This window comes from Girardinichthys multiradiatus, chromosome 14 (genome assembly GCF_021462225.1).
Source record: "Girardinichthys multiradiatus isolate DD_20200921_A chromosome 14, DD_fGirMul_XY1, whole genome shotgun sequence".
Lineage (NCBI taxonomy): Eukaryota > Metazoa > Chordata > Actinopteri > Cyprinodontiformes > Goodeidae > Girardinichthys > Girardinichthys multiradiatus.
This window is the reverse complement of record NC_061807.1, coordinates 44139876-44155636: the sequence shown is the minus strand read 5'-3', so window position 1 is coordinate 44155636 and position 15761 is coordinate 44139876. Positions and strand designations below refer to the sequence as shown.

The 15761-nt window shown below is 41.4% G+C and overlaps 1 protein-coding gene across 1 annotated transcript; it reads left to right on the top strand.

Annotated features, from left to right (window-relative positions):
* The first annotated feature begins 3601 nt into the window (after positions 1 to 3601).
* On the top strand, positions 3602 to 12556 carry taf6l (TAF6-like RNA polymerase II, p300/CBP-associated factor (PCAF)-associated factor). The gene is made up of 12 exons (XM_047386985.1): positions 3602 to 3728; positions 5010 to 5178; positions 5436 to 5522; positions 5626 to 5776; positions 5903 to 5953; positions 7781 to 7875; positions 7953 to 8027; positions 8189 to 8409; positions 8893 to 9025; positions 9432 to 9560; positions 10932 to 11428; positions 11511 to 12556. Exons 1-12 carry the CDS (start codon positions 3616 to 3618, stop codon positions 11842 to 11844), a joined length of 2055 nt encoding a protein of 684 aa, XP_047242941.1. The 5' UTR covers positions 3602 to 3615; the 3' UTR covers positions 11845 to 12556.
* The last annotated feature ends 3205 nt before the right edge of the window (positions 12557 to 15761 follow it).

The window sequence follows — 15761 nt, the reverse complement described above, 5'->3', positions numbered from 1 at the left end:
AAAACCACTAAATGTAACTGTTTATTCAACTGCTTCACCAATGGTGGGGGAATTTTGACCTTATTTTGACAGATAAATCACTCTTGCACGAAATAAACACAAACCCTTCTCTTAATTATATATATGAAGATTTATTGAAGCCAAATAGTTCTTGTGTACCATTATTCTGGTCCAAAAACCTTCACCTAACTAACAATAACTATTCTACACAAAGGTAATAAAAATAACTACCTAACAATAATAATAAAAGAAAATATATGTGCATTGTGTCTATGAAGATCAAACCAGCAGTTTTATGGACTAAATGTGAGATTTGGGTCAACTCAGTATGAAACACTTCAATCAGTATTGTATGCAACAAGTTGATAAATTGGATTAATCACTGGTGATTTTAAATCACCTTAACCATGCTGCCCAGACCTCTAATCCACCTATCCAATTTAATATAAAAAAAAGAATGGAATTACTTTGATGTTGATTTCTTCTCTCCACTGGTTGAGGATGGGTGAGGTCTGAATGGAAACAAAGGGGGATCACGCATCTGTGATCAACTCAAAAAAAAAAAGGTAAACTTCTCATCCGTCCAAAACGGGAAGAACCGTTTAGTCGACTGAATCACAAGGGGAAACTCATTTCTTTGGAAATAAAACCTCTGTGGATTTTTCATCTGTCTGCAGGGTCTTCGATCCTTATATGAATCTTCTGACCTTCTTGTATCAGATTCGCAGTTCCTAGCTCTTCCAGGAATGGCCTTGTGGAGGAAAGGTTCGCCTGTGAGCTGTTGTCTCTCCAGATATGCGCCTCTGTTGCATCGTCCCGTGAGACACGCTGGAAATGGCAACGAAAGTTTATTTTCCGCGCGTTTTATAATACCAGGTGACGTCAGAGCTGCGACGTCTGTTGAGCTGCGCATGTTGAACAGCACAGCCTGGTCTGTCTGTCCGACCAAAATGGATGACCCCAACAACAAAGTCAATTAAATCGAATCATACAGATTTGAAGTCAGGTACATACATTCCAATTAATCCTAACTATCAAACAGTGCAGTCAGATTCAGTTTATTATTCAAATAGGTTAAAAGTTTTCTATCTAAGGAAATCCAGCAGATTGCATCGAGTCAGTGACTTGCAGCATTCACTCCTCCTGGATGAACATGTAGAGACAGTGGACAGTCACTGGCGTTGACTTTGCAGCAATCCCTCATACTGAGCATGCATGTAGCGACAGTGGAGAGGAAAAACTTCCTTTTAACAGGAAGAAACCTCCAGCAGAACCAGGCTCAGTGTGAGCGGCCATCTGCCACGACCGACTGGAGGTTTGAGAGAACAGAGCAGAGACACAAAAAGAACACAGAAGCACTGATCCAGGAGTACTTTCTATAGGAAAGGAAAGTGAAACATTAATAGTTATAACTCCTTTAGAGGCTTCATCTAGGAGAGAAAGACAGCTAAGCAGATTAACTCTGAACCAGTTTTCAAGTCTAGAGTATGAAAGAGAGCACATACAGTTAGTCATAGTAGAAGCTCAGCCAGTAGCTATGTCTAGGATAGACAGGGTTAAACACTGAAAGACAGGGCCAAGTGTATCATCTCTATAGGGTAAGCATTAAGTTGTTGGCAGCAGCAGCTCAGCTGATGTCCCCCTCCAGGAAGGTGCCACAGCTAAATACAGAGCCAGGTCAGATGTAGCTTCTAGAAAGAGAAAAAAACAGAAAGAGACAATAGAGTTAAAAGCTTAAGTAACAGCTAATAATGCAAAATGTGTAATACAGGTCCTTCTCAAAATATTAGCATATTGTGATAAAGTTCATTATTTTCCATAATGTAATGATGAAAATGTAATATTCATATATTTTAGATTCATTGCACACTAACTGAAATATTTCAGGTCTTTTATTGTCTTAATACGGATGATTTTGGCATACAGCTCATGAAAACCCAAAATTCCTATCTCACAAAATTAGCATATTTCATCCGACCAATAAAAGAAAAGTGTTTTTAATACAAAAAACGTCAACCTTCAAATAATCATGTACAGTTATGCACTCAATACTTGGTCGGGAATCCTTTTGCAGAAATGACTGCTTCAAAGCGGCGTGGCATGGAGGCAATCAGCCTGTGGCACTGCTGAGGTCTTATGGAGGCCCAGGATGCTTCGATAGCGGCCTTTAGCTCATCCAGAGTGTTGGGTCTTGAGTCTCTCAACGTTCTCTTCACAATATCCCACAGATTCTCTATGGGGTTCAGGTCAGGAGAGTTGGCAGGCCAATTGAGCACAGTGATACCATGGTCAGTAAACCATTTACCAGTGGTTTTGGCACTGTGAGCAGGTGCCAGGTCGTGCTGAAAAATGAAATCTTCATCTCCATAAAGCTTTTCAGCAGATGGAAGCATGAAGTGCTCCAAAATCTCCTGATAGCTAGCTGCATTGACCCTGCCCTTGATAAAACACAGTGGACCAACACCAGCAGCTGACACGGCACCCCAGACCATCACTGACTGTGGGTACTTGACACTGGACTTCTGGCATTTTGGCATTTCCTTCTCCCCAGTCTTCCTCCAGACTCTGGCACCTTGATTTCTGAATGACATGCAGAATTTGCTTTCATCCGAAAAAAGTACTTTGGACCACTGAGCAACAGTCCAGTGCTGCTTCGCTGTAGCCCAGGTCAGGCGCTTCTGCCGCTGTTTCTGGTTCAAAAGTGGCTTGACCTGGGGAATGCGCCACCTGTAGCCCATTTCCTGCACACGCCTGTGCACGGTGGCTCTGGATGTTTCTACTCCAGACTCAGTCCACTGCTTCCGCAGGTCCCCCAAGGTCTGGAATCGGCCCTTCTCCACAATCTTCCTCAGGGTCCGGTCACCTCTTCTCGTTGTGCAGCGTTTTCTGCCACACTTTTTCCTTCCCACAGACTTCCCACTGAGGTGCCTTGATACAGCACTCTGGGAACAGCCTATTCGTTCAGAAATTTCTTTCTGTGTCTTACCCTCTTGCTTGAGGGTGTCAATAGTGGCCTTCTGGACAGCAGTCAGGTCGGCAGTCTTACCCATGATTGGGGTTTTGAGTGATGAACCAGGCTGGGAGTTTTAAAGGCCTCAGGAATCTTTTGCAGGTGTTTAGAGTTAACTCGTTGATTCAGATGATTAGGTTCATAGCTCGTTTAGAGACCCTTTTAATGATATGCTAATTTTGTGAGATAGGAATTTTGGGTTTTCATGAGCTGTATGCCAAAATCATCCGTATTAAGACAATAAAAGACCTGAAATATTTCAGTTAGTGTGCAATGAATCTAAAATATATGAATGTTAAATTTTTATCATTACATTATGGAAAATAATGAACTTTATCACAATATGCTAATATTTTGAGAAGGACCTGTATGAGAATGTAACGAAGAAAGTGAAAGTGGTCAGTATGTCCTCCAGCAGACTAAGCCTATAGCAGCATAACTACGGAGATAGCTCAGGATAACCTAAGGCACTCTAAATATAAGTTTTATCAAAAAGGAAAGTTTTAAGCCTAGCCTTAAAAGTAGATATAGTAGTTGTAAATATTTTTAGTAGTAAATATTTTTAAAAAGCTCGTATTTACACTTCTTACCCAGCAGTGGCAGTAATGCGCCATAACGTTGTTTGTGAACCTTCAATAAACTCTAAAAGGAGAAGAAGAAAAAGGAGGAAAGTAAGAAAAGAAGAAGAATCATGCTCAGTTTTCAGCCGAATTAAAAGGTACGTTTAATGGAACAGAATTAGTTTTATACTGAAATGCGTCCCGTTGCACAGCCTGTTTGTGTTTGTTTTATGAGACAGCGGGAAGCTAAAGCTAGAGGCTGCTGTATTTCCTCTTTGCGTTTGCAGGTTTATCTTAGCTTTGTTCATTACAGCATCACAACGTCTCAGTTTCATTCTAGTTCATTTTACACGTTACATATCAAATGATCATTCACCAAACTGGCATCTGAAACTTAGGACATTAACGGCAAAACTGTTGCTATTTGATAAAGAGCACCTTGACCGCCTTATAAGAACCGGGACTACCTTTGATCTGGTTCTTGTTGAAATCTAAACTACATAATCTGGTCAAACCGGAACCGGATTATTTTTCACTGAAGGCAGATTGAGAACACGGGTTCTGATCTGTTATACCCTTACCCTACTGATGAGAACACAAAAACAGTTATTTCATTTCTTCTTTGGGGATGGAGATCATTTTAAATCTTGCTAAAAACGGCAAGACTTAAACAAGTTAAACCTGCACTGGATTTAAAAGACACTTTAGGCCACAGTTTGTGATTTGTTAAACTTATATCTTATTTTTGGAATAAGATATATTTTATAGTTTTAATATTTTTGACTGCATGTCAAAATCGAATGATTGTAGTTTTTTTAAAGCGTGTTTCTTACTTGCTCAGTCCATTGTGTAACCCCAGCATAACATGACCACCTTATTTCAAATCAAAACTTAAAAGAAACTGCAATACCTTACATGACTTGTGCGCTCTAAAGGGCATTAAAATCTGATCATCTAAGTGTTTTACAAATAGAATAAAAGTGAAGCAAATCTTAAATTTATGTATTAAAGTATCTGCTTGAAGGCTTAAAGCAGCCTTGCTTCTATCAGGCTGCCCCAGTGCAGCTGTGGTCACAATGTAGCTCACCAGTGTCAGCATGGATGACTGAATGCACTGTGCAGCGCTTTGGGTGAATAAGTACAGGCCATTTAAAAACCTGCAAACTTGAACTTTAGTGGCAGAGTCGTTAATACAAATTTTATGATGATCTTTAAAAACAAAATCATATTTGTGACATTTAAACCTGAACTAAATTAAAGACACCTTTTAATGATTCTGTCCCTTTTTTTAACACACTTTATGAAACCTTTATTTTGCTAGAGAAAACAAAAATAGATGATTTTATTGTTTTTTGTATTAGACAACCATAGGTACACTGTTATCTGTAGGAAGAAGTAAAACACAAGAGAGGAATATCCTAACGCCTTTGCTTTGACAGCTTCTGCGTGACCCACGTTACCATGGCAGACCGCGAGGAGCGGCGCTTTGCAGAGGTTTCCAGGGACTCCATCAAACTCATGGCAGAGAGCACTGGCGTTGATCTTGCTGATGATGTAGCTGCTCTTCTTGCTGAAGATGTGTGTTACCGCCTCAGGGAGGCAGCCCAGGTCAGAGCTAGCTGGAGTCTCCTCAGAACATTAAGAAGTAGCTAATAACACATGACAATTTTAGGTGGAAACCTAATAACTTCTCTATGTGAGCTTAATCATTTAAATAAAGCAGCGTGTGTGTCTTGGAGCCTGCCACATGAAACCCATCTCCTTTAATTCCTGTACATTATTATTTTGGACTAAAATTAAAAAGCATTTATTTGCTTTTCCTTCAACACCTCTGGTTGTTGGTGTTCTGTTTCTGGCCCAAACAGACTAGTTCTCAGTTTATGAGACATGCCAAAAGACGGAAGCTGACTGTGGAAGATCTGAACAGAGCTCTTCGTTGGAGCAATGTGGAGGTGAATCCTACATGTCTGTCAGTCATGAGCAGTCAGCATGTTTTGTCATGTTTCTGCTCCTGTTGTTCCTCCATTTAGTCTCTTGTATCTGCTTCCTGATCAGGCCGTCTGTGGTTATGGGGCGCAGGATGTTCTGCCCTTCCGTTCGGTCAAAGAGGGAGAGCTTTTCTTTGTTGAGGATCGAGAAATTAATCTGATCGAGCTGGCTCTGGCCACCAATATTCCCAAAGGTTGTGCTGAGACAATGGTGCGAGGTATGATGCACTTTGCCACATTCAGACTTGTTGGAATGTTGGATGTATGCTTGATGCTGCTAAATCTTAATCTTCCTATTCTGCAAAAGGAATCATGTACTAATTATGCCTTCTGTATCCTTCCAGTTAACGTGGCGTATCTTGATGGTAAGGGCAACGTAGAGCCTCAGGGGACAGGTAAGATTCAACCAAACGGAGGAAAAACTTTTACAAATAGTTAGGAAGCAAGTAAACACACCATTGGCAGACTTAAGAGTTTATAAATTTTAAAAGATTGTAAATAAAATGATCAGTTTGCTTCTAGGTTCTGATGATTGGCGAATAAACCCTCAACTGAACTCCAACAACCCGACATGTTCATTTAACATAACTAAGATGAAACTCTATCCTTAGTGCTCTGAACACTTTTATAAAAGAAACCATGACCGGGGGGGGGGGGGGGGGGTTAAAGGGCTAAAGGTCATTTCCCCACAGCGTGGAATCCATCATTCTACAGTGGAGTAAAACGTTGCAGTAAAACGTTTCGTAGATAAGGACTTCCCAGCAAGTTCTTTTCTGCATTCTGTAGAGTGGAATGAAAGTATTGGAATGAATAAATTTGGCCGGCTTGGAACGGCTGTCAGCAGAAAGTCTCTGCTTTAAAAATTAAACAGGATTACACAACTAAAGTCTACAAAGTTGAATCATCAATCCTCAAGACTTCTCAGAAATATGCTTTGGACAAATGAGACCAAAGTAGAGATGCATGAGCACGATGAACATATGAGTTCAAAACCTCATAACTGGAAGCACAAAGGCGATTGGCTCATGATTAGGGCCTATTCTGCTGCCATAGGACCTGAGCACATTCTGGAATTACCTCACAGTCAGATGTAAAGCTGTTGGAAGCTTAGCTGGTGTTGGGTCTTTCCATAGGAAGATGAGTAAGTATGGTCCAGTTACCAGTATCAAGTTATATTAAATTTAATAAACGTCTGCTTTTAAAACAAGTCCATTTTTCATTTTACCAATACTAGAGTTTTCATCTTCTTTTAATGAGATACCAGAGAAAATTTCAGAGTTAGCAGGGTTTTCTCTGACTGCAGGGAGCATTAAGTCATGCAGCTCTGCCCCTCCCCAACTTGTTGTCACGAACAGCCAAACGGCTGGCTAAAAGTAAGCGACTAGACCTCTTCCTCTCTTATAAGAAAAGCTAATTGGACTGTTTGAAATGATATAAAAACATGCATGTTAGGTTCATGAGTCTCTCTAAATTGCTCTTAGGTCTGAATGTGTTCAGACATGGTTGTTTGTCCTGTGGTGGACTGGTGACCTGTCCAGCTGGAGATGGGCACCAGCCTTCTCGTAACCCTGTATGGAAAGTTGCGTAAAGATAGTGGATGGATGTTTATTGTGTGTGTAAATACTCTGAGGCTGTAATCTGTAAGTATTCTTACTCAAAAACAATTACATTAGGCGCAGCGGTAAACCTACTACAGAATGGGTGGAGAAGAAATGTTTTAATCTGCTGCATTGGCCCAGTCAAAGTCCAGACGCCAACCAGATTTAAACGTTGTGCATACACAATTATTCTCAATTATCAATGAACTGAAGCAATGTTAGGAAGAAAAGCATCAACCACAGCAGACCCAGAGAGCAAGGATCCTTTAGAAGACAGTTACCTTTAAGTTACTGTTTCTAAGTGAACCAGATGTTGGGGTTGTGTTTAAACATGCTTCCATGTCCTGCTGCGTTGAACTCAAATAACATGTTGTGGGAGGAAATAACCAAGCTCCGCAGCAGTGGCTTCACTATCAGTTCTAGCAATACCTACACACTTGGACAAAATTGGGTTTTTCTTTCATCAACCGAGGGGTACCAACAATTTTGTCCACGTTTGTATCCAATACTTTCTGTTTTAACCTTCCAAGACTGGAAAAGAAGCTGTTACATCACAGCTTTTCTGGTGAGGAATTTGATAACTGTCAACTGTCCCTGTCTGAACTGAAGGTTGTCTTACCACAGTTCCCACTGCTGTGCAGACTCTGTCAGACGACCTCCTCAAGTACTACCAGCAGGTTACAAGAGCCATCCTGGGAGAGGACCCCCATCTCATGAAGGTATGCAGCTGCTGAGGACGAGTTCTGAGTGGCTATAACATGGGCTGCTTGTTCACTGGTTTTTCTCTGTGTTTCAGATGGCTCTACTCGACCTTCAGTCAAACGCTAAGATTGCTGCCCTGCTTCCATACTTTGTTTATGTCGTCAGTGGAGTAGGTTGCTGATAACCTTAACTACTGTGCTTGCTAATCCAAAGATCTTGATGAAAATAATCTGGTGTAAAAATCTTTGAAGTGTATTATGCCAGGGATGATTAACAAACACCGAGTCCAAATGTCGTTGTGTTTTCATTTATCCGTGTATGTCCTTCCAGGTAAAATCAGTAAGCCATGATTTGGAGCAGCTCAACAGGCTCTTGCACATGGTGAAAAGCCTGGTCCAGAACCCGTACCTGTACCTGGGCTCATATGTACGCAGCCTGGTCTCCAGTGTCATGTACTGCATCCTGGAGCCACTAGCTGCCTCCATCAACCCACTCAATGACCACTGGACCCTCAGGGACTATGCAGCCCTGCTCCTTAGCCACATCTTCTGGTGTGAAAATTTTCAGTATTTTATTCATGATTCAGTATTCAAGGTGCCAAACATTGTTCATGTCAGTTATCCAGACTCAGGTTGCCTGAGTTCTATTCCAATAAAAAAAAAAACGTCTAAAGTATTAATACAAACGTTTACTGTAAATTTAGGGCAGAGAGTTCTATAGTGTCAGGCTTTAAATTTAGAGATGGATGGATGATCATAAAACGGCAGGTGTTGGAGAGACTGATGTATAATAGATTCATGAATTATGGATGGATGAGTATATAATAGTTGACTAATGGACAGATGGACCAAAGGAAAGACATTGGATAATGTCCGTTAATGGATGGATTAATGATGGATAGACACATTAACATGGGTAAAACATTTAGAAGGGGAGACCGGGAATAAAACATGGAAGAAGAAGATAAACTACAGCAGATCTCATTATTACCCTGATTTCTTTGTCATGCCTCCTCACATTGAGTTTTTCTCCAGGACTCATGGTGATCTAGTGAGTGGTCTCTACCACCAGATCCTGCTTTCTCTTCAGAAGGTTCTTTCTGACCCAGTCAGGCCACTCTGCTCCCATTACGGAGCTGTTGTGGGCCTTCACGCTCTGGGTTGGAAGGTATGTCAACTACATCTGTTTTTAAATCTGAAAAATCTTTTGCTTCAGGAGCAGAATTGTTTGGTGTCAGCTTTAGTTCGAGTTGTGTGGTCATCACATAGAAGTTCTGAATGTCTTCTAATGCATATTAGTCCCCTGTGAGATGAATCTGCAGAAAGAACGGGTTCTGTTTCTAACATTTGCATATTTTAAACTAAATGACACATTTACTCTCTGAATGTCATTTTTATTGGAGCTTAGTCTGTTCCTTTAATTCAGCAAAGCTAGAGAGCATTTAAACTCAAGCCCAGAGGGTCTGTTTATACACTCAGTTACCTTATGGGAATTGTTATTTTTCACTGTTGTCATCCATGTTGTCCTGAAGGTAATTCCCAGTAATCTCTCTTTTAACATCTTTGTGTTTCAGGCTGTGGAAAGAGTTCTCTTTCCACACCTTCCTGCTTACTGGGCCAACCTGCAGGCTGTCCTGGACGACTACTCGGTATCTAACGCACAGGTCAAAGCAGATGGCCACAAGGTCTATGGAGCCATACTGGTAAATAATGTTACCATCTCATTTTTCATGTAAGGATTTATGATTAAAAGCAACATTAATCATTCACAACTGTCATGATTTAATTAAGAACTGATCCAAATACAGAAGCTGTCTGTGAAAAACTGAAGTCCCCCATAATGCTTTCTGTAAAGCTGTAGAGGCTGGGGAACATTCAAGAGAGTATTAAGCCAATGCTCAAGTAGAAAGACATCAGCAATGATCCTATTGAAGTTACTGTTGCTGCTCATCAGTCTATGGTGGCTTATAAGGTTATTCCCAAACAATTTGGGCTCCATGATTCTACAGAACCTGTTGACAAGCAGGGATGCTGCGTGGTTCAGTTGGTAGAGCCGGCACACCATGTACAGAGGCTATGTCCTTAACACTGGTTCTGGGTTCAATTCCTGGTCTCCAGCAATTTGCTGCATGCCTTCCCCCTACTGTTCAATAAAGTGCCCAAAAATCTTTCAAACAAAAGGGTGACAAGCCTAAAACATGTAGTCAAAGAGGGATGTCTGACTGTGACCCTGCCTGAGGTCAGACAAACTGATGTTCATGGAAACTACAAATAATCCCAGAGCTACTTCTTAAACTCTAGAGGCTTGCATTTGTCATAATAAATGTTAAAGTGTATGTCTACAACAACTGAGCAGGTATAGTTAGCCTCTATAAGGGACATGACAGCACAGCCTGGTTTATCAGATGGGATTTTGAAAGTAGCAAAAGACTTCTAGAACAATGTGCCTTAAATAGAGGAGACACAAAGAAGAGATTTGGGGCTTTAATGGTTGGTGAAAACCACCCACAGCACGTCGGCATTCTAACTGGGAAGCATGGTGACATAGGGCTGATGATTGGGGCTTCAATACCTTGCAGTCATTGTGTGAACCATTAATTTCTATGTGAGTTTTGGATTAACCTTAAATGTTAGCTCTGCTTTCACATTTTGACCGGGTTTTAAAAGTGAAGCCGCATGGCTTAGTGTAAGGTCTTATTTGGGGTTGGATGTACATAATGTTAGGGCCTAGTAAGAACATTTACATTCTTCCTGTTACAAAGGCTCTGAGTTCCTCCTTTTTGTGATGTTTTTATTACCTATAGATGGCAGATATTTATCTAAGTTGAACTCTGTTTTCTACTGTAGTCACTGTACAAGTAAAAATAATCCAGAAACTTACTGTGACGTACTTACATACTCTGTGGTTTAGAGTTGAAAGTTTGGTATTTTCATTTTGTTGTTTGTTCTGTTTCCAAATAGAAACAATAAAATGTTATTTTGCAACAAGAAAAATGTGTATCAGCTGTTGCTGACAGCTTTTTTTAAATCCAAATGACAGACTAGCATCAGTGTTTTTGTTGTGTGTCCTGCAGGTGGCAGTGGAGCGTCTGCTGAAGATGAAGGCCTTGTCTTTGTCCCAGTCAGCAGAAGGAGGAGCAAATGCTCAGCCAGGCTCCATAGCAGGATCTATGGGTTACAGAGTGAGCTCCCCAGGTCTCAGTCCTCCTTCAGAGCCTTTGTCAGAGACTGTTCTTGGGATTGCCAGCCACCTCCAAGCAGGGGGTGCTGGCTGCCCCTGGGAAGAGTGGTCCCCAGTCCCTCTACCTGCAATGTACAGTGAGCTCTACTCCTTCTTTGGGGACAGTCTGGCTGTCAGGTTTAGCACAGGACCAGGGTTTGGGAGCTATCCCCCTTGCACTCCAGCCTGTTTTAGGGAAGCCAGAAAGGAACCCCTCGGCCCAGTTGCTAACCCTGACACTGCCCGTAAAATGCCTCAGCTGACGGCCAACCTCAACATCAGCCCACGACAGGATGGGAGCCCTCGCACTGATCCTCCTCCTCCGAGCCTTGCAGCCACAGGAGCAGGAAGGTAAAACTACCAGAATAAGATTATTCAGATTCAGATTATTTGTTTTGGTTCGAAATGCTGCTAATACAGTTTTCCACATCAGGTCTTTGGCTCGTTCCTCCTCCGTGCAACGCTCCAGATCTTCTTCGTCACGTTCAGGCCAGCGTTCAGCAGGTCTTTCTCGTGATGTTTTCCCCAAGGCCCGTTTTATCTCGTCACAGTCAGGACCACCAGCATTCTCCTTTGTCATTGGTGGACGGCAAATGGGTCGGCGGTGCCAGGGCCGCCGACCTTTTCAGACCACTTTTGCCTCAACGTCATCTCTGCCTGCCAACCCACCTCGTGCCTATGCCCATAAACTACCTGTAATCGGCAGGGTAGGCAAACCGGTGCGCCGCTGGACGTCTTCGCATTACTCGCTTTACCTGCCTCTGTAGAGAGCAGGCTCACAGATGACCTGCTGCAGTGGGATGCAGTAGGTGTGGACTGATAAATACTCTGTTGGTTATTATTGTTCTCAATAAACTTTCAGCAGCTGCTCCTGTGATGTTTTTGTTAAATTTCAGGAGATATTTTCGGTCCTTTTGAGAAAGCAAATACGAACCTCAGTGGTTCAGGAGACAGAACAGTTCTGGGCTGGGTTCCTGTGGAGTGTGTCAGGGTCAGCCTGGGGGCCCATCAACTTTACATTTGGGTCTGTTTTGTTATTTTCACAAAGTCAGAACCTTTTCTAAAATGTTTGTATCTTTGAGGCTCTTTAACAGTGGAACTCTGTACTGTTGTTACAACCACCTACATATTTCTCATATTGTGTTCCTGGTCTGCAACTTATTGGTGTTTTTTTTTATTCAGTTGTTAAAATCTTAGAATAACGACAGCGTGATTGATTTAGAGCTGGAGCGAGTCTTGGATTTTCTATCAGAATGTATTGTAGAATAAAATGCGCTCCTCCAGAAGTTAACATAGATGTTAATGTTTTAATTAAGTGTTGGGTTTTCACCACAATACCACAGAATCTTCTCCTGTCGGTGGAGGTTGTGGAGGGTGGAGTGAACCACTCAACTGTACTTCACCCCTCTTCCAGGGTGGAGGAGAACAACCCTTTATGCTTACTTATGCAATGTTAAAATTAAAGTAAATAAAATAAAACTAGTAGTCCTATATGTTCTCATAATAAAAAAAATAAAAATTGGAACTATTTTATTAAACAAGAAATGGTGTGAAAGTTACAAACTTTTTCCATAGAACTAGAACAGGTTATAGGATATAGTCTCTTTGTATTTCTGTCTGCTGTTGTTTTCTCTTAAATTTTAAGAGAAAATGGTTAATAATAAATTCAGTAAACCATTCAGTACAGCACAGAGGTTTATAAATCAGTCTTTGTATTTTCCATCCAATTAGCCAGGTGTTTCTATAATCTTTCATGGTGGTCTTTAGGTATAGTTCTCCAGGCATTCTGTGGGGTCCTCCATACCAGTTTATTGGCTAAATATTATTTGGTAATCACCTTTGTTGGAGCTAAAATCCTATTTTCTGGTGGATTTGAATTTTTCATAGATTCAACTAAAGACTTTAAACAAATATTGCCTTAGTTCAACCTGGAATCCTCCTTACTTTAAGAAGCTGTTTAATAGCTGATTGACTCATACAGGAGAGTTCAGTGGTGGAACAAAATTGAAATGGAGCAAAACCTATTTAAAGGCATTTTAGGAATTATGGAGGCAGAAATAATTTATTACATGTTTCCAGGATCTAGCCAAATCAACAGACTAGGATCTAAGAAACAGCTTTTTATTACTTTAGCAATGCATCATTTTCATGAGCAGGACTAGAAAGAGGAGGAATAGATAGAGGGGTGCCATCTGATATACAGGTCCTTCTCAAAATATTAGCATATTGTGATAAAGTTCATTATTTTCCATAATGTCATGATGAAAATTTAACATTCATATATTTTAGATTTATTGCACACTAACTGAAATATTTCAGGTCTTTTATTGTCTTAATACGGATGATTTTGGCATACAGCTCATGAAAACCCAAAATTCCTATCTCACAAAATTAGCATATCATTAAAAGGGTCTCTAAACGAGCTATGAGCCTAATCATCTGAATCACCAAGTTAACTCTAAACACCTGCAAAAGATTCCTGAGGCCTTTAAAACTCCCAGCCTGGTTCATCACTCAAAACCCCAATCATGGGTAAGACTGCCGACCTGACTGCTGTCCAGAAGGCCACTATTGACACCCTCAAGCAAGAGGGTAAGACACAGAAAGAAATTTCTGAACGAATAGGCTGTTCCCAGAGTGCTGTATCAAGTCACCTCAGTGGGAAGTCTGTGGGAAGGAAAAAGTGTGGCAGAAAACGCTGCACAACGAGAAGAGGTGACCGGACCCTGAGGAAGATTGTGGAAAAGGGCCGATTCCAGACCTTGGGGGACCTGCGGAAGCAGTGGACTGAGTCTGGAGTAGAAACATCCAGAGCCACCGTGCACAGGCGTGTGCAGGAAATGGGCTACAGGTGCCGCATTCCCCAGGTCAAGCCACTTTTGAACCAGAAACAGCGGCAGAAGCGCCTGACCTGGGCTACAGCGAAGCAGCACTGGACTGTTGCTCAGTGGTCCAAAGTACTTTTCAGATGAAAGCAAATTCTGCATGTCATTCGGAAATCAAGGTGCCAGAGTCTGGAGGAAGACTGAGGAGAAGGAAATGCCAAAATGCCAGAAGTCCAGCGTCAAGTACCCACAGTCAGTGATGGTCTGGGGTGCCGTGTCAGCTGCTGGTGTTGGTCCACTGTGTTTTATCAAGGGCAGGGTCAATGCAGCTAGCTATCAGGAGATTTTGGAGCACTTCATGCTTCCATCTGCTGAAAAGCTTTATGGAGATGAAGATTTCATTTTTCAGCACGACCTGGCACCTGCTCACAGTGCCAAAACCGCTGGTAAATGGTTTACTGACCATGGTATCACTGTGCTCAATTGGCCTGCCAACTCTCCTGACCTGAACCCCATAGAGAATCTGTGGGATATTGTGAAGAGAACGTTGAGAGACTCAAGACCCAACACTCTGGATGAGCTAAAGGTCGCTATCGAAGCATCCTGGGCCTCCATAAGACCTCAGCAGTGCCACAGGCTGATTGCCTCCATGCCACGCCGCATTGAAGCAGTCATTTCTGCAAAAGGATTCCTGACCAAGTATTGAGTGCATAACTGTACATGATTATTTGAAGGTTGACGTTTTTTGTATTAAAAACACTTTTCTTTTATTGGTCGGATGAAATATGCTAATTTTGTGAGATAGGAATTTTGGGTTTTCATGAGCTGTATGCCACAATCATCCGTATTAAGACAATAAAAGACCTGAAATATTTCAATTAGTGTGCAATAAATCTAAAATATATGAATGTTAAATTTTCATCATGACATTATGGAAAATAATTAACTTTATCACAATATGCTAATATTTTGAGAAGGACCTGTAGTTGTACAACCCACTATTCTTCATTCACAAGTCTTACAGTGGATCCGTACAAATACCGGGGAATACAAATAGACAATAAACTAACATGAAATGTTCAGGTTGACTATGTCGGCACCAGGGTCCAGCAGCGACTGCACTTCCTCTGCGGGCTGAGGGCCTTCGGTGTCAGTCAGAAGGTGACTGTGAATGTGGTAATATAGAGTATTATTAGGTGCAGCATCTCAACCTGGTTCGGTAACCTGTCTGCCCAAATGAAGAGCCAGCTCACCCTCCTAACACAAAGACCTATAAAGTTGATGGTAGTCGAGCAGCGACCCTCACTTTATCCCACCTTTAAGAAAACAATAACCAGACAGGCCCAGAAAATGATCTCAGACCCTACTAGAGTATCAGCTTCTTCCTTGGGATTGGCATCTCAGAGTTCCTGCATGCAGATTGGACCTTTACAAGAACTCATTTGTTCCACTCTCCATCAAAGCCTTAAACAGCAACAAAAATCTAAACTGTGATTGCAGAATGGACAAGTAAATGTCAATAGGATAGGATCTTTTTTTTTATTGCATATTTTTGTTTTATTTACATCCTATTATAATTTTCATGCTTCGACCACTTACTCCCACTGGAATATTTAGTGAGAGAAAGTGGATATAAGTGTGAATGTGATGTGATGTTTGTGGATTTTATATGTAAGCAGCAGTGTCTTTGTATCCAAGATAAATTTCCTTTGGACAATAAAGTTAATCTGATCTAATACAACTGATGTCCCTTAATAAGTAAATAAAGTCCAACTGCATGTAATGTTACCTCAGTATTAAAGCAGCTGTTCTGTGAAGGCCTCAAAGGTTTGTTAGAGAACAAACAGGAAGTTCAGGGA

What these genes read in the sequence shown, in the direction of transcription:
- taf6l (XM_047386985.1), top strand. Translation starts at nt 3,616, where the DNA reads ATGCGCCATAACGTTGTTTGTGAACCTTCAATAAACTCTAAAAGGAGA. An exon ending in TGCTGAGACAATGGTGCGAG is followed by an intron (nt 5,777 to 5,902) that starts GTATGATGCACT and finishes GTATCCTTCCAG; the next exon opens with TTAACGTGGCGTATCTTGAT. An exon ending in AGGTCTATGGAGCCATACTG is followed by an intron (nt 9,561 to 10,931) that starts GTAAATAATGTT and finishes TGTGTCCTGCAG; the next exon opens with GTGGCAGTGGAGCGTCTGCT.